Consider the following 24,523-nt stretch of genomic DNA (forward strand, 5'->3'; position numbering starts at 1 on the left):
CTGTGTCTCATCAACAACAATAATGGGTCGCCATACTGAGAGGGGGTAGAGAGGCTTGTCAGATGGTGTGAGAACCACAACCCAAGTCTTAACATGGACAAGACGAGATGATTGTTGACTTGAGGAAGGCGCAGGTCGACCACTCTCCATTCCAATGTTCCTTGGTATGCACATAATGGACAACCTAACCTGGAACCACAACATCTCATTAGTCAAGAAGGCACAGCAATATCTACACTTTCTGAGGAGACTGAGGTGTTCAAGACTCCCCGCCCCCATTTTAACAATTTTCTACAGGGGCAGCATTAATAGTGTCATGTCTGGCTGCATCATTGTGTGGTATGGAAACTGCAAGGCATCGGATGGCTAGACCCAAAAGAGGGTGGTTAAAACCACTGAGAAGATCATCGCTCCTCCTCCCCTATTTGTGACCCTTACCAGGAGCATTGCAGACAAAGGGTCCAAAGTATTGTTAAAACTCCCTACCATTCACCCTACAATCTCTTTGACCCACTACCATCAAGAGGGAGTCACACGTGCATCAGCTAGGATTGCCAGACTTGGTAACAGCTTCTTCCCTCAGACTGAGAAACTAATACTCTGCAACCACAGGGTCTCATCACTAGGAGAGCGAGCTGTTTAATGTTTACCTGTGCTGTGCACTACATGCATTTGAATTGTGTTAACTTATTTATGGTGGTGTTTTGTTTTGTGCTGTTTTTGATATATTTTGTAGGTGCACTGTGGTCCAGCAAAACTTTTTTCCATTTGATTGTTTATATGTACAGAAGGATGACAATAAACTTAAATAAATTCCTCATTTTTCTTTATGCACCTGCCCCAACTTTCATTCTTGCATTTTTCCTTGCAGTTGTTTGTTTGTGTCAGATCAGCCATGATCATGTTAAATGATATATAAGGTTGTTATCATAGATGATTTTAACTTTCCACATATTGGCTGGGAATTCCATACTGTAAAAGGACTAGATGGAATTGAGCTTGTCAAATGTTTTTAGGAAAGTTTCCTTCATCAGTACATAAAAATCACAATGGGAGAATGTGCAATACTGGATCTGCAGTTAGGGAGTGAGACACGACACGTGACAGAACACTTTGAATCCAGTGACCATAATGCCATTAGTTTCAAAGTAAATGTGCAAAAAGATAGGTTTGGTCTGAGGGTTGAGGTTCTAAATTGCTAAACAGCCAATTTTGACAGTATCAGAAATGGTCTGGCAAGTGTGGACTGGGACAGGCTATTTTCTGGCAAAGGTGTACTTGGAAAGTGGGAGGCCTTCAAAAATGAAATTTTGAGAATACAAAGCTTGTATGTGTCTGTCAGAATAACAGGTAAAGGTAACAAGTATAGGGAACCTTGGTTTTCAAAAGATATTGAGCCCCTGGTTAAGAGAAAAAAAGGAGGTGCATAGTAGGTATAGGCAAGTACAAACAAATAAGGTGCTTATGGAGTTGAAGAAATGCAAGAGAACACTTAAGAAAGAAATCAAGGCTAAAAGAAGGCATGAAGTTGGTCTATCAGACAAGGTGAAGGAGAATCTAAAGGGATTAGGCGGATACGTTAAGAGCAAAAGGATTGCAAGGGATAAAATTAGTCCTGTGGAAGACCAGAATGGTAATTCTTGTGTGGAGCCAAAAGTGATGGGAGAGGTCTTAAATGCATTCTTTGCATTTGTGTTTACTCGAGAGATGGATAAAGAGTCTGTAGAAATGAGGCAAAGCAACATCAACTTCATGGACCCTGTACAGATTACAGAGAAGGAGGTATTTGCTACCCTGAGGCAAATCAGGGTGGATAAATTCCCGGGGCATGACAGGTGTTCCCTCAGATCCTACAGGAGGTGTGCAGAAATTGCTGGGGCCCTAGCAGAGATATTTAAAACATTCTTAGTGGCAGGAGAGGTACCAGGTGATTGGAGGATAGCCGATGTTGTTCTGCTGTTTAAAAAGGCTCTAAATAAAAGCAGGAAATTATGGGCTAGTGAGTCTGATATCAGTTGTGGGGAAAGTTATTGGATGGTATTCTAAGCGACCGGATATATAGATATTTGGATAGACATGGACTGATTAAGGATAGTCAGCATGGCTTCATGCATGGTAGGTCATGTCTAACCAATCTTTTAGAGTTTTTCAAGGTAGTTACCAAGAAAGTAGATGAAGGCAAGGCACTGGATATTATCTACATGGACTGTTGTAAGGTATTTGACAAGGTCCTGCATGGCAGGTTGATCAAGAAAGTTCAGTCACTTGGCGTTCAGGATGAGATAGTAAATTGGATTAGACATTTGGCTTTGTGGGAGAAGCCAAAGTGGTAATAGAGGGTTGTCTTTCTGTCAGGAGGCCTGTGATTAGTTGTGTGCTGCAGTGATTTGTGCTGGATCCTTTGTTGTTTGTCATCTATATCAATGATCTGGATGATAATGTGATTGATTGGATCAGCAAATTTGAGGATGACACCAAGTGGACAGTGAAGAAGGCTATCATGGCATACAGAGGGATTTGCATCAGCTAGAAAAATGGGCTGAAAAATGGCAGATGGAACTTAATGCAGACAAGTGTGATGTTTCGCACTTTGGTAGATCCAACCAGGGTAGGTATTACACAGTGAACAGTACAGCCCTGAAGAATGTGGTAGAACAAAAGGATTGGGGAATATAAGTCCATAATTCATTGTAAGTGACATCACAGGTAGATAGAGTAGTAAAGAAAGCTTTTGGCACATTGGCCTTCATAAGTCAATGTATTGAGTACAGAAGATAGCATGTTATGTTCAAGTTGTATAAGACGTTGGTCAGGGCTAATTTGGAGTATTGTGTGCACTTTTGGTTTCCTACTTATAGGAAAGATGTAAACAAGGTTGAAAGAGTGCAGAGAAAATTTATAAGTGAAACACCCTTTTTACTGCACGTCTCTGGAAATGCAGATTGTTAGCCCTTTGCTAACAGCCACTAGATTCCACGGCGAGAAACCCACCTTTCCCAGGCTTCGTACGTTTAGGGTGTTCATAACTTTGATCTTGCCAAATCTGTGAGGTTGAGATGTTTCGTGCACCCAAACCCCAGTTTGTGTGACTGCTGTGTGATTTACTGCCCCGGCAATTGCCAGTCAGCAAGAAATAGCAAATCGTACACTGTGGATGGTTAATCAGAAGTATATTTAAGAATGTTAACTTAAGCAAGTAGTTATTAAAGAAAAGAAAGAAAAAAATAAAAAGGGCCAATTATACTTAAACAATCACATGTTCACGGTGGAGCTCAAACCTTGACCTTGTCTGTAAATCGCGCACTGGACCCTCGGTCTGTGTGAAAGCACACACCACCTTCTAAATATCGCTCGAAATCCATCGTAAACCGGGCTCTCCCATAGGGTTATTGGTCCTTCCTCCTCGAGGTCATTCATCTGCACAAAGCACCTTGTGCAATAGGGATGGCGTCCTCCACCATCTTCCCGCCTGTCTTCTCCCAGCTCCTGCCAGCAAAGATTTCTCCACCCAGCATTCTCTAGAATCTACTCCCACTTCTACCATCCTGATTGGCTGATACCACATTCTTAAGTTGAACAACAAGCCTCTTATCTCAGCTCAAACCCAAACAACCGGAAACCAGAACAGACTGCTCTTGTAGAACTGCTAAAATAAAATACCTACAGCATAGTAGTAAAACTCTTAGCAGGGCATTACACAAGTATGTTGCTGGGTCTGGAGGACCTAAGTTAAGAAGATTGAATAAGTTTGGACTGTATTCTTTAGAACGTAAAAGAGTGAGAGGAGATTTGACAGAGGTGTGCAAAATTATGAGGGGTATAGATAGGGTAAATGCAAGCAGGCTTTTTCCACTGAGATTGAGTGAGACTACAACCAGAGGTCGTGGGCTAAGAGTGAAAGGTGAAATTTAAGGGGAACATGAAGGGAAGCTTCTTCACTCAGATGGTCATGAGAGTATGGAATGAGCTTCCAGCACAAGTGTTGCATGTGAGCTTGATTTCAGCTTTTAAGGGAAGTTTGGATAGGTACATAGATAGTAGGGGTATGAGGGCTATAGACCTGATTCAGGTCGATGGAGTAGGCAGTGTAAATGGTTTTGGCATGGTGTAGATGTGCCAAAGGGCCTGTTTCTGTGCTGTGCTTCTCTAAGATGCTGACTCTAGACATATTATGATCGCCTTAAATGCTCATTCTTGTCAGTATGGATGTGAACACCCTCAGTTCAATCACTCAAGTAATGACAAATTTTGAATAAGCTGTGATTTTGGGGGAACTGAGTGGAACTGGGGTGCAGGCAGTGTTCAGTGAATGCCAAACACTGTGACCTTGCACTCAGTGGCCACTTTCAGGTACCTCCAGTTCTTGGTCTCCTGCTGCTATCCACTTCAAGGATCAATGTGTTGTGCATTCAGATCAAAGCATTTCACCACTGTTGTAACACGTGTTGCCTTCCTGTTAGCTTGAACCATTCTGCTAGTTCTCCTCTGACCTCTCATTAACAAGTCATTTTCACCCACAGAACTGCTGCTCACTGGATGTTTTTCTTTTCCATACTATTCACTGTAAGCTCTAAAGACTGCAATGTGTGAAAATCCCAGCAGATCATCAGTTTCTGAGATGCTCAAACCATCCCATCTGGCATCAACAATTACTCCATGGTCAAAGTCACTTAGATCCATATTTCTTCCCCATTCTTGTGTTTGGTCTGAACAACAACAGACCTCCAGACCATGTCTGCATGCTTTTATGCATTGTGTTGCTGCCACTAGTGCTGATTAGATATTTGCAATTATGAGCAGGTATACTTAAAGTGGCCACTAAGTGTATGCAAATAGTTTAATACCGTTTTAAGAAAACCTGCATTTTTTTTTAAACCTTGTAATTTTAGCACTATGTTCAGACCATGCAATTGAGTGGATGTGGAGAGGATATGTCCTATGACGGGAGAATCTTAAGACCAGAGGATACTGCCTCAGAATAGAAGGGCATCCTTTTAAAATGGAAATGAGGAGGAATTCCTTTAGCCAAAGAGTGGTGGATCTGTGGAATTCTTTGGCACAGGCAGCTGTGGAGGCCAAGTCTATATATATTTAAGGCAGAGGCTGGTAGATTCTTGATTGGTCAGGGCATGAAGGGATATTGGGAGAAGGCAGGAGTTGGGGGCTGAAAGCAAAATTGGATCACCCATGATGAAATGGCCTAATTCTGCTCCTGTATCTTAGGGTCTTATATCTTAATCTGTAACGGTTTTCTACTTAGGCGTTTAAACACAGTTGTCAGATATGAATGTGAAGCTTGAATATAGCTGAACTTTTGAATTTAACTGTGCTTAAAGGTCTTCCTGCCTTTTCTATTGGGTTCAACTGTATTTTGTGATTGAGTCCGAAAGAGTCCTAGTGACCTTGAGACTTACAGACTGTGTTTAACTTGCCCTTGTTCAGAACTGTTTTTTTTTAAACAGGATTCAACACTGCAACCAATGTGGTGGTTTTGGCAGGCACAAACCGCCCAGATATCCTGGATCCTGCACTGATGAGACCAGGTCGATTTGACAGGCAAATATTCATTGGTATGCCTGATTACATTGTCTGGTTATTTATTTTGGACCAACTGATAGGTAATGTGCTATGAAGCATTCTGTGACTATTTGTTATGGAAAGTAATAGACATTGAAATTTTAGAGTTGGAGATCTATAGCAATACAATACAGTTAGTTACAGACATTTCAGTCTAGTGAGTCCATACCCACCACAGTACCCACTCAACTGGTTCCAATTTCCTGCTTTCCGCCCACTTTCCTCTAGGCCCCAGCCCTCCAAGTTATTTCTTAAATCAGTGTTTAATTAAGTGCATTAAGATCTCCAACACACCTCAGCAGTGAAAATAAATTGAATAAAAATAAAATTCCTCCTTCATGTCAATTTTACTATACAGTAAGTACTAAAATCCAGGGTTCCGTTTCCAATCTGCACTGGGTTAGTTGATTTCATTTGGAGCTGTGGCTGAGGTTATTGTTGACTTTAATGGCAAGGAATATTGGGATAGGGGTGGAGACAGAACTAATGTTCATGTAGCAACATCATTTTATAATCTATACCAAGAGGTTTGCTGAATTAGAACTTTGGTGAGAACAGTTGGTTGATATGCCAATGTCAATATTGCCAATGGTACCTTTCACATATAAACTTGTACAAGAATAATAGTCACATAGAATTCTGGTAGGATGTTGAATGCCCACAGATCTGTGCAAAGCAAGAGTGGAAAAGGTTTCTGTGAGGAAAGAAGTAAAATGGATTTAAAGGAAATGTATTAATCCAAAAATGAACTCTGGATCTCGTGCAAGCTAAACCCAGTATCCTTGTGAACTCCAGTTTCTGGATGTATGTATCACGTATATCTCGTTCAATTCTGAATTCATTCTGTAGAATTAGAATAACGAAATGAGTTTTACACACCATCTTTTTGTAAAAGGAATAAATGTGCAATAACTGAGCTGCTTGCTCTACAGTAGTGAAAAGTGGAAGACAGATCATGTAGCAGTGCTTGTACATTTAAAGAGAAACCATATTTCAGCAGAAATTTTTATGCCAGCATTAGAATTTATTTATTACGTCCTACGCATACATGAGGAATAAAAAAAAATTACATTACGTCTCCGTCTAAATGTGCAATTTATAGAACAATGCAGATCTTGGAGAGTGCAGGACATAATCAGCAAACGTATGTTTTTAGTGCCCTTTGCAACAGTTTGTGAATATAAATTGTGCATCATGTCCTTTATTCCATTCCCTGAAATTAATTTAAATTTAAATTTTTCTCCTTTATTAAGGTCCGCCTGATATAAAAGGAAGAGCTTCGATATTTAAAGTTCATCTCAGTCCCTTAAAATTAGAATCATCTATCGATGCAGAAAATTTGGCAAGGAAGCTAGCAGCTTTGACTCCAGGCTTTACAGGTATCCATAAATATTGTGATTTGAAAGGTATTTAATACAACTTGTACAAATGATTTCCTTCTGTGGGTTATAATTTGTGGCTTTATATTTTATTTTCTCATTTCTTTAATCAATTTCTCATTTTTAGACACCAGAATACTACAGCACAGTACAGGCCCTTCGGCCCTCGATGTTGTGCCGACCCATATATTCCTTAAAAAAAAAGTACTAAACCCACACTACCCCGTAACCCTCTATTTTTCTTTCATCCATGTGCCTATCCAAGAGGCTGTTAAATACCCCTAATGTTTTAGCCTCCACTACCATCCCTGGCAAGTCATTCCAGGCACCCACGACCCTCTGTGTAAAAAAAAAAAAAAAAACAAACTTACCCCGGATGTCTCCCCTAAACTTCCCTCCCTTAACTTTGTACATATGCCCTCTGGTGTTTGCTATTCATGCCCTGGGAAACAGGTACTGGCTATCCACCCTATCTATGCCTCTCAATCTTGTAGACCCCTATCAAGTCCCCTCTCATCCTTCTACGCTCCAAAGAGGAAAGTTCCAGCTCTGCGAACCTTGCCTCATAAGACTTGTTTTCCAATCCAGGCAACATTCTGGTAAATCTCCACTGCACCCTCTCCATATCTTTCACATCCTTCCTATAATGAGGTGACCAGAACTGAACACAATACTCTTAAGTGTGGTCTCACCAGAGATTTGTAGAGTCATGACCCCTCTACTCTTGAACTCAATCCCCCTATTAATGAAGCCTAGCATCCCACAGGCCTTCTTAACTATCCTATCAACCTGTGCAGCGACCTTGAGGGATGTATGGATTTGAACCACACTCTTAAGTAACCGACCATTAACCCTGTACTCAGCCTTCTGGTTTGTCCTTCCAAAATGCATCACCTCACACTTATCCAGATTGAACTCCATCTGCCACCTTTCTGCCCAACTCTGCATCCTGTCTATATCCTCTTGTAACCTTCGACAACCTACAGCTCCATCCACAACTCCTCCAATCTTCATGTCATCCGCAAATTTACTTATCCATCCTTCCGCCTCTTCATCCAGGTCATTTATAAAAATCACAAAGAACAGGGGTCCCAAGACAGATCCTTGCAGCACTCCACTAGTCACTGACCTCCAGGCAGAATACTTTCCTTCCACTACTACCCTCTGCTTTCTTCCTGTAAGCCAATTTTTTTATCCAAACGGCCAAGGTTTCACTGATCCCATGCTTCATGACTTTCTGGATGAGTCTCTCGTGGGGGACTTTGTCAAATGCCTTGCTAAAATCCATGTAGACCACATCTACCACCCTACCCTCATCAATTTCTTTTGTTACCTCTTCAAAAGACTCAATTAGGCTCGTGAGGCACAACCTTCCCTTCACAAAGCCATGTTGACTATCCTTGAGTAGACTGTACTTCTCCAAATGCTCGTAGATCCTATCCCTAAGAATCCTTTCCAATAGTTTGCAGACCACCAACGTAAGACTCAGCAGTCTATAGTTCCCAGGATTCTCCCTATTACCTTTTTTAAACAAAGGAACTACATTTGCCATTTTCCAAACCTCCGGCATCTCCCCTGTAGCCAAAGAGGATTCAAAGATCATAGCTACTGCTCCAATGATCTCTTCTCTCACTTCCCACAGCAACCTGGGGTATATCACATCTGGCCCTGGGGACTTATCAATCTTGATGTTTTTAAGAAGATCCAACACTTCTTCCTTAATCTCCACATTGTCCAACACACAGGCCTGTTCTATTTCAACCTCACCCTGATCAAGGTCCTTTTCACTTGTGAATACTGAAGCAAAGTATTCATTTAGGACCTCCCCAACCTCCTCCGCCTCCAGGCATATATTGCCTTCTGTATCCTTTAGCGGCCCCACCTTCATTCTTGTCATCCTTCTGTTCTTCACATCCACATAGAATGCCTTGGAGTTCTCCTTAATCATACATGCCAAGGCCTTCTCATGCCCCCTTTGAGCTCTCCTAAGTCCTTTCTTAAGCTCCTTCCTGGCTACCCTATATTTCTCATGAGCCCCTCCTGCTTCCTGCCTCTTACATATGCTTCCTTCTTCCTCTTGACGAGTTGCCTCACGTGTTTCGTCAGCCACGGTTCCCTTTTCCTACCTCCTGCCTCATCCCTTCATAGTTAGCCTTTCCCCAGTTTAGCACTCTCCCATTTTGTCTGTTTTTATCCTTTTCCATAGCTATGCTGAAGCTAAGGGAGTTGTGGTCACTCTCACCAAATTGCTCCCCCAAGAGGTCTGCCACCTGACCAGGTTCATTACCCAGAACTAGATCCAGTATGGCCTCTCCTCTCGTCGGCCAGTCCACGTACTGTGTCAGGAATCCTTCTTGAGCATACCTGACAAATTCAGCCCCATCTATTCCCCTTGCAGTCAGGAGGTGCCAGTCAATATGAGGGAAGTTAAAATCACCCATAATTACAACCCTGTATTTCCTGCACCATTCTAAAATCTGCCTGCTTATCTGCTCCTCGGTGTCCCAAGGGCTATTTGGGGGCCTATAGACTACTCCCAGCACAGTGATTGATCCCTTCCTATTTCTGACTTCCACCCACACCGACTCAGTGGACACTCCCTCTGAAGTGTCCTCCCTTTCTATAGCCGTGATACTATCCCCGACCAGTAATGCTACTCCCCCCACCCTTTTCTACCTCCCATCCTATTCCTTTTAACACTCCTAAACCCCGGTACCTGCATCAGCCAATCCTGCCCCTCCTCCAGCCAAGTTTCAATAACGGCCACAACATCATAGTTCCATGTACTGATCCATGCTCTAAGTTCATCCCCTTTACTCCTAATACTCCTAGCATTGAAATAGACACCCCTCTAACTGGCTACATTTATGTTTTGTCCCCTGCCTGTCCTTCCTCATCAACTCAGAACACATAGCATCATGCCCCTGTCCTTCCACTCTAATCTCTGCACTCACATTCTGATTCCCACCCCCCCCGCCAAGCTAGTTTAAACCCTCCCCAACAGCTCTAGCAAACCTGCCTGCCAGGATATTGGTCCCTTTCCAGTTCAGGTGCAGCCCATCCTTTTTGTACAGGTCAGACCTTCCCCATAAGAGATCCCAATGATCCAGAAATCTGAACCCCTGCCCCCTGCACCAACTCTTCAGCCACGCATTCATCTGCCATACTTTCCTGTTCCTACCCTCTCTGCCTCGTGGCACAGGCAGCAATCCTGAGATTACCACCCTTGAGGTCCTGCTTTTTAACTTCTTTCCTAACTCCCTATATTCCTTCTTCAGGACCTCATCCCTACTCCTATCTATGTCATTGGTCCCGACATGGAGCACAACATCTGGCTGCTCACCCTCTCTCCTGAGATTACTGAGAATTTAGTCCGAGATATCGCAGACTCTGGCACCAGGGAGGCAGCAGACCATCCAGGATTCTGGATCTCTCCCACAGAACCTCTTATCTGTCCCCCTAACTATCGAATCCCCTATCCCTACTGCTCTCCTCTTTTCCCTCCTTCCTTTCTGAGCTGAGGGTCCAGTCTCGGTGCCAGAAACACGACCACGACAACTTGTCCCTGGTAGGTCGTCCCCACCAACAGTATCCAAAACAGTATACTTATTGTTGATAGGAACGGCCATAGAGGTGCTCTGCTCGTTCTGTCTATTCCCTTTCTCTCTTCTGACAGTCAACCATAACAGGAGCTGCAGCTGGATGCACTTTTTGCAGGTGTAGTCCCTGACTTCCCACATCTTATAATTGGAGCACTGGACTGCCCTTTCTACTGCCTCCATTACCAACTCCCAAGTTAATTAAATTAATTAAAGAAACTTACCCAGCCTTACCTCACCTGGAGCAAGCTCGTCCTCAGCCTTTGCTCACCAAAACCTCTCGAGTCAAAGCCTCAAAGCTCCACTCCTTCACTGGCCCACTCACTCACTGGTCGCTCTGCTTGAGCTACCCCTCTTTTCATTTGTTTGAGCTTTTCAATTTTCGATTGCCCAATCAACTGCTTTCTGCTGAGTCTTGAGCTATTCAAATCTTGATTGACTTGATTGCACAATCCAACTGCCAAAACCTCTTGAGCCAAAGCCTCAAAACTCCATTCCTTCACTGGCCCAATCACTCACTTTTGTGTACATTCATAGAATGGATATTAGTTTTTTAAGAGTTGTTTGCTCTGACATCTGAAAGAACTGATCACCTGCATTCCGCATAGAGTCTTACATTCCCAAAGTATTTGACAGTTTCTCAGGAAAGGTAACATAACTCTAAAGCAGTGGGAGCTCAGGGTAATTTGTGGTAGTCTACTAGCAATCAGTTTAAGAGTAAAAGTATCAGGTACTGATTGGATGTCATGTCAGGTGCTACAAGAATGATTTACTGTATACATTACTCTATGGATTTCTGTTTCAAACCTCGATGAGAACTAGTCTGATGCTTTTAACAATACAAATGGCTAATGAGAATCAAGTTTAATATCTGGCATATGTGAAATTTGGTGTTTTGTGGTAGCAGTACATTGCAATGCATAGTAAAAATAACTAAATTACATTAAGTATATGCTTTAAAAAAATAAAGTATTGCAAAAAACAGCAAAATATGGTGAGCTAGTGTTCATGGGTTCATCGTCCATTCAGAAATCTGATGAGGGGGGAAGAAGCTGTTCTTGAAACATTGAGTGTGTGTGTCTTCAGGTTCCTGTATCATCGCCTTGATGGTAGCAATGCGAAGAGGGCATATCTTGGGCAATGGGGGTTATTAATGATGGATGCTGCCTTTTTGAAGCAGCGCCTTTTTGAAGCAGCACCTTTTGAAGGTGTCCTCAATGCTGGGGAGGCAGGAGTTGATTCTAACCATGACCAGCCTCTCAAAGCACTTTCATCACAGTTGATGGTAATGTCACTGGCAAGCTTACATTTATAAGGCTGCCAGCAAATAGTTTGCAGCCAATTATTGCTTCAGAAGTGTAGTAACTAGTAAAACTGATGTAAGGATTCTGGATTGAGGAGATTAGGGAAAACTTCTGTCTAGTTTCTGGCATGATACTTGCACAAGGGTCTTAGAAGCCACTTTTCCTAGCCCTAAGCAAATAGAATAGGTAATGATCACAGAACCACCTTTTGTCAGCTACTTTTTCAATCATCTGTTCTCCATTTCAGAAGATTATTGGTTGTGAACTGATTCAGTGATTGTGATAAATGGTTACATGTAATGAGTCTCAGTGACTGTACTGGTGAGAGGCACTTAACATCTTAAACCTCAAGTTCAAGCTGCTGACCTTCTCCAATAATGGATGCATAGACTTTCTGCCAGTCTATACCAAAACAGTCAATACCAAAACACTTTGCCAACAGGTTGCTGAACCTGGACAGGATAAAAGGTGCTGGCAGTTTATCACCATTGATATAAGCTTAACCAGTTCAACTATTCATATTGTGGTTATTAATCCAAAGGCAGGCTGGGTAATCTAGAGCAAAGAGGGGGCTGAAAGAGGAAATGGGAGCATAAATTTGATAACTGGTCTCTTTCTAACCCATAACCCATTCTATTCTGTGGTAACTTTTTGGAGAAGTGAAGTCCAGATTTTGATGGCCCATCTAAGTAAATTATCACCAAATGATTACAATGTGGAGTAAGATTGTTCAGTTAAGTCCTTTCCAGCTTTAGGTAAGATCAATCCAAATGATTCCACTGCTTGCCCTCTTCAGAACCCCATACTCCCAACCTATCCCTTGAATTCTTTTCTCTTGGGAACTTATCCAACTTCCTTTAGAGCACTACAATTAAATTTATCTTCACCAATATCCAGACCCCAAGTTACTGTACTACTTTTTTTAAGATTCTTTTGCAAATTGCACTTTGTGCCCCTTATATCTTGTTTCTTGACTGCTCTACTTATGGAATTTCCTCTTTGAGACTGCCCTTTGTGGTGTTAGACACTTTCGGTTCGGCACAGTAACATAGCAGAAGGCAATGCTATTACAGTGCCGGCAATCATCGATCACTGCCTGTAAGGAGTTTGTATGTTCTCCCTGTGGCTGTGGGTTTCCTCTGGGTGCTCCAGTTTCCTCTCACATTCCAAAGGTGTAGGGTTAGGTTTAGTGAGTTGTGGGAATGCTACGTTGGTGCCAGAAGCATAGTGACACTTGCGGACTGCCCAGCATAATTCTCACTGATCTGGCACAAATGACACATTTCACTATATTTCAGTGTACCACTTACTCAATGTCAGCAAGACAGAGGAGATCGTCTTTGACTCCTGGGGGTGCACATCTTGCGCTACTTCTCATGGGCCCAGAACACATCCTGTAACAATAAGGAAAATTCACTGAATATCTACTTTCTGAGGAGACTGAAAAGAGCTGAACAATGCATATAATGCTGATGTGCAATAGAGAACATCCTAACATGCTGCATCACTGCACGATACAGAAGCTGCACTGCAGCAGACAGGAATGCTTTACAATGGGTGTTCAAAACTGACCAGTGTATCACTGACTGCCATCAAGGACATACATACAGAAAGGTGCCAGAAAAAAGGCCGCCAATCTCATGGAGGATCCCGCCCATCCACCTTTCTCATGGACTATTTGTCCCAATCCCTTCAGGGAGGATGCTATGTACTATCCATGCCAGAACCACCAGCCTCAAAAACAGTTACTTTCCCCAAGCAGTAAGACTGATCAATGCCTCCACCCCATCCCCCACCACCACCACATTATTTCCTGTCAGTCACCTTATGTTCAGACACTCCTGTACCAATCGTCACTTTATGTATGTATAATCTATGTATATAAGCTGTCTTATGTATTTATATTTTTTTTAATATTGTGTTTTCCTGACCTTAGTGTGTTTTTATAGGCTGCATCTGATCTGGGGTAGCAATTATTTTGTTCTCCTCTATAATTGTGTACTGGAATTAACATTAAACAATCTTGAGTCTCAATCTCAAAAACATAAAGCTAATCTTCTTATCTTCCATCTTCAACTCCTTCTGATCCAACGGGCAAAACACCAGCTTCTCCAGTCTGTCCACATAAATAGTCCCTTATTTCTAGATTCATTTTTGCTAAACCTCAACATTTTCTTGCATCTTTCCTAACTTGTGCCCAGACTGATTGGAATAGTGCAGCTCAAAATGTTAATTGTTACATCCTTGTACTCTCTGTGATACAATAAAGTTAGTTTTTATTTTGAATATTTTAGCTGTGTGCTCCTTTGTTCTTGTCTCTCTCCCTTTCCCTCCTTCAGAGAGAGAATGATTTTTCTGTATCTGTAACTAGCAACATTTATGCTTTGAATTTTTGACTTACATAGCAATGAAACATTGTTTTCTTCCAGTGATGACTCATGCTCTGGGAATGTCAAGTTGGAAGTGAATCATCTCATTTTTTTTCTCATTTTCTTAGGAGCAGATATTGCTAATGTATGCAATGAAGCTGCTTTAATTGCTGCCAGACATCTATCTGAGGCCATTGTACAGAAGCATTTTGAACAGGCCATTGAGCGGGTAATAGGAGGTAAGGTATATAAATGTTTAAAAAAAGAAGTGATATGCTGGCAAGAGTTGAGGTTTCAGTGACTGGAATTAAAACATTTCACTGAATTGTACAATTAGTTGGAAGGATGTACACTTGCAGTGAAATTTCATTCACACTAGTTAATTACATTAAGGAAATGCAATGCATTTTGCTGAGATATTTTAATTAATCCCATTTCAAGCAGTAAGGCTGCTGGCCATTGCTCATTTGACTTTTGTTGCAGGCATTGTGGAATAAGAAGAAGGTGGTAATATAGCCAATCCTAAGCAAGTAATATTTTTGATGAACAATTGGAAGTGATAGTGTGTAAAATCAATACATTCTTATTCTATCCATTGTAACTTTTTGATAGGATTCCCCACATCCCTATTGCTAACTCTTGCTTAAGCCCTAGAAGTTTAGTCCCTGTACATTCTGGCACTTGCTGGTAGGTAGCTGTAGAGTGGTACTTCCACAGGCATGCAAGTTATTTATGCATTCAATCTCACACTGCTGCAGTTGGAAGTTCCCACCTGCTCCTAAAGGTTGATAATCATACCAGTGTCCAAGAAGAACAGATGAGCTGCCTCAAAGGCTATCACCCAGTAGCCCTCTCATCTACTGTGATGAAGTGCTTTGAGAGGTTAGTCATAGCTAGAATCAACCCCTGCCTAAGCAAATACCTGGACCCACTGCAATTTACCTATGTCACAATAGGTCTATACCGGATGCAATCTCACTGGCTGTTCACATGGCCTTCCATCACCTGCACAATAGTATTATCTACATCAGGTTGCTGTTTATTGACTACAGCTCAGTGTTCAACACAATCATACTCTCAGTTCTAATCAACATGCTCCAAAATCTGGGCCTCTGTACCTCCCATAGCAACTGGATCCATGACTTTCTCACTGGGAGACCACAGTCTGTGTGGATTGGAATTAACATCTCTTCTTTGCTGATGGTCAACAGTGGTGCACCTCAAGGATGTGTGCTTAGTTCACTGCTCTGCTCTACACCACAAATGTGGGGCTAGGAACACCTCAAATGCTGTCTTTAAAATTGCCGACAACACATCTATTGTCAACAGAACTTCAGATGGTGCCGAAGAGGTGTACAAAAGCAAGATAGATCTGCTGGTTGGGTGGGTATTGCGGCAACAATCTTGCACTCAATGTCAGTAAGACCAAAGAATTGATTGTGGACTTCAGGAAGTTGAGGGAACACATACTAGTTCTCATCGAGGGATCAGAAGTGGAAAGCATGAGCAGTTTCAAGTACCTGAGCATCAGCATTTCTGAGAGTTATCCTGGGCTTAATATATTGATGCAATTACAAAGAAAAACGCAACAAAGGCTATACTTAATTAGGAATTTGTGAAGAATTGGTATGCCTTCAAAGACACTAATAAATTTCTAAGATGTACTGCGGAGAGCAATCTAACTGATTGCATCAGGATCTGGTATGGAGAGGCCACTGTACAGGAATGGAAAATGCTGCAGGAAGTTATAAACTCGTCCACCTCCATCATGGGCACTAGACTCCCTAGCATCGAGAACATTCAAAAGGTAATGCCTCAAAAGGTGGCATCCATTATTAAGACCCTCATGACCCAGGATATGCCGCCTTCTCATTGCCACCATCAGTGAGGAAATACAGGAGCATGAAAACACACTCAATGTTTCAGGAACAGCTTCGTCCCCCTGCCCCCCCATCCCATCCCACCCCACCCCTCACCATTAGATTTCTGAAAGGCCAATGAATCCATGAACAAACTCTGTCTTTTTTTTCATCTCTTTTTATGCTACTTATATTAAAAATTAAATTTGTACTTATTGTAATTGAGTTATTATTTATTGCAATGTACTGTTGCTGCAAAACAACACATTTCACGACATGTGCCAGTGATATTAAACCTGATTCTAAGTAGCAGAAAAAGCTTTGTGTGGAAAGGTGAAAATAAAAATGGTTTACGTATTTTCTAACTATAAAGCATACAGGTACAGACCATATTTCAGGAACATTAACCAAAAATTTATTGTAATATCATTGTAAGTGTTTCATTAGAATTTGTATGGGGGATGTGGGTCTAGTGGTTGTGGGAGTGATGCATATTGAACTGTTGCAATCCACTCTGAGAAGTTATTTTTTTATTAATTTGATATTATTGGATTGGAATACTGAACCTTCCTTAGATAATAACAAAAGCTTGCAGATGCTGGAAATTACATGAAAGTTAAAACTGCAAGTACTGCAAGACATTCGCATGAAGTCACATGACAAGCATGAATGAGAAATTATCAGAACAGGAAGATCCTTTTGGTAAACAGGATTTAAAACATTTGCAGCCATGAATTTACACAAAAGAATAGAGTGGACAGGAAAATAGTCAACATAATAATAAATTCCAAGGAATATGCGATAATTAATGCTTTTGAAAGTTGTTGGTTTTCGGCAAGCAGAAATGGAAGCTCAAATCTGATTAAGCAAAACAGGCCTAAATGTCCAGCACAATGATAGATCTAACAGCTGCTGTCTTGTAGATCTGGTAACCTGGGTTTGATGCTGGCCTCTGGAACCCTCTGTGGACTTTGCACCTTTTTCCCCTTTGGCTGCATGGGTTTCCTGCCAGGTACTCCAGTTTCCTTCCCCAGCCCAAAGATGTGTGGGTGGTTTAGTTAATTGTCTTCTGTAACTTACCCCTAGTGTCAATGTGAGTAATAGAATCTAGGGGAGTTAATGGAACTGTAGTGAAAATAGATTGTGGGGAGAAGGAATTAATGAAGAATTATAATGGGTCTGTGAGTTAGCATAGACTCAATATCATAAGGAATGATGGAAAAATGCCCATAGTCTGGAGAAGTAATAAAACAGAATTCATCGGAGGCTGACAGTCCAACCAATAACTCTTAACAGAGGACCCTTTACCTAATAGCCAACTCACTTTATCACCTCCCTGGTGCACTGACACACACAACCCTCATCACTAGAAAGTTAAATCTGATTTCTAAAAAATGAAGGAAATTGATGAATATGAAGATAGAAAATCATAAGTGACCTTGGTAATTGTAAAGCATGCTTCCTGGACCAGAATGGTAAATCCTAACGCTGCTGCTTTTGCTCAAGCCTTCTCGGGAGGAGAAGATGGCAGCACGATGCAGCTCACGGCGGCCACTCCACTGGTGATGTCTGTTATTTGTCAAGTAGGGTGCGGTACACAATCCTGATTTGATGGAGGTGGACGTGAGAGCACGGAGGAACATCTGGAAAAACTTCAGAAATGCCTGCTTCGCTGCTGCTGTGTGGTCCGGAATCTCCGGAGGAGAAAGCCCCGAGTCCTCGGCTTTGCTTGTTGCTCGGCGGCCGGGGCGGGGCCGAAGCGCTCAGCAGAGGATGGTGCTCAGAGAGGCTGTATCAGAGGGGCTGGTCAGAGGCGTGAAGTTTTCAGACGGACTCAGAATAACTTCAACTCTAGCTGAAGAATGTTTGGGTATATTCAAAGGATAGTGGTGTTTCTGTCTCCATCTCTGTGAACCGAACCTTTGGTTCTCAAAGTAAATTGTTATCAAAAATCATGAATGTTGCTATATACTATCTTGATATTCAATTTCTTGTAGGCATTTACAGTAAAAAAAAGAAAATACAATAGAATTTTATGAAAAAGCTATATGAACAGGCAAAGACTGACAAACAAACAAAGTGCAAAAGAAGACAAACTTTGCAAATAAAAATAATACTGAGAACATGAGTTGTAAAGAGTCCTTGAAAGCAAGTCTAGGTCATAGAATCAGTTAAGAGTGATGATAATTGAACTTATCCACATTAGTTCAAGAGCTTGATGTTTGAAAGGTAATAACTGTTCTTGAACCTGGTGGTGTGGGACCTAAGGCTCTGTATCTCCAGCATAATGGTAGCGAGAAGGAGGCAATTTTAAAGTTAAGTAGGGAACATTAACAGCAGGATATTTGCATGTTTAGTCTATTGTTTTTCTGGCAGAGTGTCAACTCCTAGATACTGCACAGTGAATTTTTGGACTTCCTTGCTCCCTACTCTTTTAACTTAGGACTGGAAAAGAAAACTCAGATTCTGCAGCCAGAGGAGAAGAAAACAGTGGCATATCATGAGGCAGGTCATGCTGTGGCTGGTTGGTTCCTGGAGCATGCTGACCCTTTGTTGAAGGTAAGGTAAGCCAGTGTATTAAGGTAAATTCTGGAGATTATCCAGTGCTGAGCCATGCTTCTGAAGCTACAGAGATAGCTATAATAAGCTGTAATATAGGAGGCTGGTGTGAATCAGACTGCATTGCTCACTTGCCAGTTTTGTAACCACTGCCATACAGTACATCATTCTCCACATATGATTGCGGCGCGAAGTCCGGGAGACATTTAGACCTAGGAGGCAAAAATAATTGGTACCACGTAGGAATAACACAGGCAGTTACCGGGGCTAGGTTGACCACTCTTCAGCCAATTGACCCTGTTACATGTCCACAGTTTCGTTTCTGTGAGTGTTAGCTTATGACGTATGACGACAGTATAAAAGAAATGTGGGCACCGTGCTGAGAAAGAGTCGAAGGAGAGAGAGAGAGAGTGAAGACTGCACTTCGAGCTATCCGGGAACAGCTCACCATCGAGAAGGGTAAAGTCTAATGCTTACCCCTCCCAAAGGATTGGGTTAATCAGCGGCCCACTGTGCATTGTGGAGACATGTCTGCCCTTCGTATGATCCATGGGTGTGGATTTCATGACAGTCACTTTGTGAAATTGCTCTTCGTGGACTTTGGAACAGTATTCCTCAGCTGGGATCTTCGGTAATCGTTTCTTCATTTGCTAGCCGTGGAATTTTTGGAATTTGGCATGATCACCTCGTCGCTGCACTGTGAATCCACAGGTCTTTCCTCTCAGCTATTTCGTGAATTACTGGGACTCTCTGAACTGCCACTTTAAGACTGTGCTTGAGTAAGATTTGTTAAGAACGGGTTCTAAGTTCGACTGTAAGGGAGCTATAGACACATAACACTGTTAACTTCTGTTTAAGAAAGTAGTTTATTTAATTTTCTATATTTTTGAGTAGTTGCAAATAAATATAGTGGTTTTAATATTAAAACCCAACTCAATTTGTCATCTGTTGCTGCTGGTACATTACAAAATCATAACAACCCCAAGGAAATTCCAACCAAACCAAGCCTGCAGTGTTTGACGTCTGAGTGTTGGTTCAGTCTTCTTATTCAAGGCAACAATTAAATATTTGGGAATTTTTTTTCTATTGAGAAGTGTTACTTTAATTTGTTAATATATTTTTGCATATTCTGGGGAAAACAGCATGATTATTATTATGACTAAGTTAGAATTCAATATCTGAAAGAGGTAATGTCGTGTTCCCTCTGCTAATGGCCCTCGTGCTTTTGTAGAGAGTTCTAGTAAAACAGTTCCATGTTTGATTTTTACTGTACTCCTTGAGAGACATTGGGAAACTTAAACCATGAGCAAATAGAGGAAAGGCATGAATAAACTTCAGTTTATTTTTCACTTCTTATGAGCCAAAGGCACAAAGTTCTTTGGGTATTTTGGAGTTATAATACAATGAAGCACACTGGCTAATTTGCACATCTATTAGATAAAATACTGCAGGTACTGGAAATCTGAAATAAAAACAGAAAGTGCTGGATACATTCAGTAGGTCTGGTGTCAGTAGGTCAGTTGAAAAAGAAACAATCCGAACTGATGAAAGGTCCAAGAGCTGAAATGTTAGGTATTTCTCTTTCCATGGATGTTGCCTGACCTGCTGAGTGTTTCTCACATTTATTTTTAATTTTTATGCATATTAATATATGTTTGAATGTCTTTCGTTGAGAGGTAAATGGCCCTGATATTGAGGTAATTTAAAAAGTTTTGTTCCAAAAGTAGTTATGATTATTTTGTCAAGGAGAAAGTAGCCTGGAGTCCAGTATAATGCTTTATAGCACAGCAGTCAGAGTTCGATTCCCACCACTGTTGAAAAGGAGTTTGTATGGTCTCCCCTTGAGCTCTCTCCAGGGGCTCCAGTTTCCCTCCACATTTCAAAGACGTACAGGTTAGCTTTAGTAAATTGTGGGCATGCTATGTTGGCGCCAGAAGCATGGCAACACTTGTGGGCTGCCTCCAGTACATACTCAGACTTCATTGATCATTAACTTAAATGAAGCATTTTGCATTGTGTTTTGATGTACATGTGACAAATAAAGCTAACCTTAAAGGTCTTTAAATCCTTTAAACTTGCCCAACAGCAAAGATGGTGCCTTTGTGTGAGGTCTCATTGGAAAGATGACTCTTCAGATGGTGTGGTGTTGATTGCCTTGTGCTGAAGTAGCAGTACCAGACTATATGCTTAAGTATCCAGTATGGGACGTAAATCCAGAAGCTCTGAATGCTACTTCTGAGCCAGGTTAATGCAGAGTTTCAATAAAAGCCTGTTTTATAATGTTTTATCAAATCTCCGGGTGCCTGTTTATAACAATTTCCAAAGGTGTGGTCTTTGACACTTCATTTTACTTGGGACTTTTATTTAATGTATTTCCTCTGTAAAGCATTCCTTTAAACAAGAGCTTTGTACTTTGGTATGGATTATATGCTAGGGAATATAAAACACATACATTGAACCTAAGTAAGACCATCAGTGATTTGGCATACTAAGAAATATAATTCATAGGGAGGTCATCTAGAACTTTGTCCATTGCAGGAGTTTTGACTGCTTGTGCAAGATTCCTAATTCTGTATGGCCATTCAGGAACATACCAAGATGATCTCTCAGATTGTTTCCAGAGGTGGCACTTGGGTGCAGAGAAATTTCTGACCTTGTTCATAATTTGTGCATAGTACAACCTCTTGAGCATTTGTGTGGTGCCTTTTAGGTGCTGACGGTGATCGTATGAGCCAGACTGTTTAAGTCCAGACATTCTAGTTTTGTAGAAATGCAATGCAGTAAATATACAAAATGAATTTTGAGCCTTTGGATTTTTTTAAAGGTATCTATCATCCCTCGTGGGAAGGGACTTGGTTATGCTCAATATTTACCCAAGGAGCAATACCTGTACAGCAAGGAGCAGCTTCATGATCGTATGTGTATGACACTGGGAGGACGAGTTTCAGAACAAATCTTTTTTGGCAGGATTACTACAGGTGCACAAGATGATTTAAAGAAGGTTACCCAAAGTGCTTATGCCCAGGTATGTTGGTGCTTCAAGCACATTTTGTGAAAATTTTATTCTGCCCTTGTTTACTCAATAATGCTGTTGCTAAATAAATTGGAAACCAAGTATATATAAAATGCCATGTATGTATCTGAGTAGATTAATTAGGTTGAATATGGCCTGCTGTGTACAGCAACAATTATATGACTCAATCCTTATCTGCTGCAAACTGGCTCCTGTCATCTTTGAATTCAGTGTTTGGCCAATGATATGATCATACTGATCAATCTCAGATTGATGGATAAAGCAAAGATTAAAGAAATTTTCATGCCAGTGATCTTATGAATTTGATTCAGATTAATGACCCAACCGAAGAGAGGATGAAATCCTTTCTCTCTGGCGTTCAATGAAAGTCAACATGAGATTTCCATAAATACCTGGAATAATCAGAGTTTTGAACTTACACAGAACCTAATGCAAATATCCAACTTTGATAAGCTCTGTACCAGGCAACCTTGTATTCAGCTTTCACTTCCACTTGCTCTGTTGCATAATACTAAATGTTTCCCACAACTCAATATTCCATCCTTTTAACCTTGTACTGACAGTCATTGCACTCAACAAAATTATTTTGCTTGCCATTTTGCTTTATTATGCATTCTAATTGTTACCTTGAAATGTGTGCATATTTTCCATATAACATAACGAAAAGCTTGTGTGAAACACTGGGTATTCTTTACAAGGTATAGTCCATTCTTGGGTTATAAATTTATTTCTTTTGGACACCCTACTATATAAAGTTCCCATAATATTAAAGTCAAAGTCTAACATACATTCATTCCTATGTATAGCAAAGCTAGTTTCCCCTCTCTATTTTTAATCATTGTTCTTCCTCATTAGTCTTGTATACTGTTGATGCTGTTTATTGCAGTACTGGAGGTGGAGATACAATATTGAGTAATTTTTATCCATTTTCCAACTTGTGGTCAAAATCAACATTTGGATATCTATAAAAACAAAACCATTCATTGCATGGGGATGGTTGATGTAGAATTCGTTTATTATTATTTACGGAATTGGTTAAGTCATTATTAACCTGGAACAGTCACATTCTAGCTGAGGCTAGAAAATCAAATGCAAAATACAGAAGAATGCTGCATGGAAAGAGGCCCTTTGGTTCATAATGTCTGCTGAGCATGATGCCAAAGTAAATTAATCCCTTCTGCCTGCATGTGATCCATATCCCTCCATTCTTTGCATTTTAACATGCCTATCTAAAGCCTCTTGGAAGCTTCTAGAAATAAACAATGGTGCTGGGGAAGTGGAAATTGGTGAATAATACCCTTACTGGGTGGGGAATGGTTGAAAAATACACCTTGATTAGATAGTTTGAACTTTAGCTCCAGTGACATACACTAATATGTACCACATACTTGTTAATTTTATATGGTCTTTTCCCACCCCACTAGATTGTTCAGTTTGGTATGAATGAAAAGGTGGGGCAAGTGTCCTTTGACTTCCCACGACAAGGTGAGATGACTTTAGAAAAACCATACAGTGAGGAGACTGCCCAACTAATAGATGAAGAAGTGCGATCACTCATCAATTCTGCATACGAGAAGACTCTGAAACTTCTGACAGAAAAGAAAGAAGAAGTTGAGAAGGTTAGAAAATTTCAATCTCCAAAAAATATCATTATTTACAGTTATGAAGATACCTTTGCATGCGCTGCTATCTTGATCCTTTACAAATGCATAGATCTCTGAAATGGAAAGGGACATCAGAAGGGTTGTTCTACAATTTCCCATTGGGCCAGGAACATGACCATCTGAGTTTCCTTAGTGGATCTCTATAAAATGCACTTAAAGTTGAATCCACTAACACAAAAACTTCGGCACTTAGATTGGAGGGCACATGGACTAGTGGATTTGTTTTTTACTTTTGAAACTAATAAGGATGGCCCAAGCTTTAGACACTCAAACCTGCAGAGGTACTTCAATATTATCACATTTGCATTTGTAGTATCTTTAGTCTGCCTACAGCCAAAACCATTTGATTTTGCTGAATTCATATTATATAAAGAATTTAATGCCTAATTAAGGTAGTTGGATCTCAATACTTATTAGCACACAGAGATACAGTGAAGCCTGGTTAAGTCCCATTTTCAGTCCATTATCCATATTACGTTAACACCAGATGAAAGATGGAAAAGCTCAGCATTTTATTGGTGGTCCTTTATCTGTACTGAAGTGTGTATATTTGGTTCAGGCTTTGTTACAATGCCTTTCATATACTCCATTTCTATTTCTTGACTCAGATGATGCAAAATGATAGCACAAAATTGGCTTATGTTTGGAGGAATATCTTCATTAGGCATCAAGTAGTTGTTTGCAGTGCCTACGTTTATTGTCCATCCTTAATTGCTCCTGCGAAATTGATGATGAGCCATCTGGAGCTATTGCAGTCCTAGTGAGGGTACTCCCCACAATGTTACTGCGCAGTGAATTCCCGGAATAAGACCCAGTGATAGGTTTCCAATTGTGAATAGTGTACTACTTGGAGGGAAACACAGGTCCCATGAATGTTCTGCCTTGAGCAGCTTGGTAAAAAATCAAGGGTTTGAGAGTTTCTGTTGGAATAAATTGCGTATTTTGGAAATGGTACGGACTGCTGTAACAATTGTACAAAAATTGAGTAGAGAAAGAACGTTTTGGGTGATGGATGTGGTTTTAGTCTACTTCATCAAACACTGTCAGCATGTCTTTACCTAGCTTTCCTTTACATATATTTATGGTATTTGGCTCAACTACTATTGAGTGTAATGAGTTCCAGCTACTAATCATTTTCTGCATAATCAATCTTCCCACAGCGTTTGTTAGTGATTATCT

The 24,523-nt window shown here is 40.9% G+C and overlaps 1 protein-coding gene across 2 annotated transcripts in view; it reads left to right on the forward strand.

Moving 5' to 3' along the window:
* afg3l2 (AFG3-like AAA ATPase 2) overlaps positions 1–24,523 on the forward strand; it is an 85,896-nt gene that overhangs the window by 60,431 nt on the left and 942 nt on the right. Inside the window, exons 11-16 of one of the 2 annotated variants that reach the window (XM_072258726.1) lie at positions 5,463–5,618; positions 6,831–6,956; positions 14,357–14,467; positions 18,531–18,646; positions 21,471–21,671; positions 23,105–23,299. In XM_072258726.1, the coding sequence (XP_072114827.1) occupies positions 5,463–5,618; positions 6,831–6,956; positions 14,357–14,467; positions 18,531–18,646; positions 21,471–21,671; positions 23,105–23,299 (905 nt within the window). The remainder of the gene's footprint in view (positions 1–5,462; positions 5,619–6,830; positions 6,957–14,356; positions 14,468–18,530; positions 18,647–21,470; positions 21,672–23,104; positions 23,300–24,523) is intronic. The other variant, XM_072258736.1, reaches the window with a different exon arrangement.

This window comes from Mobula birostris, chromosome 1, assembly GCF_030028105.1.
Source record: "Mobula birostris isolate sMobBir1 chromosome 1, sMobBir1.hap1, whole genome shotgun sequence".
Taxonomy (NCBI): Eukaryota; Metazoa; Chordata; class Chondrichthyes; order Myliobatiformes; family Myliobatidae; genus Mobula; species Mobula birostris.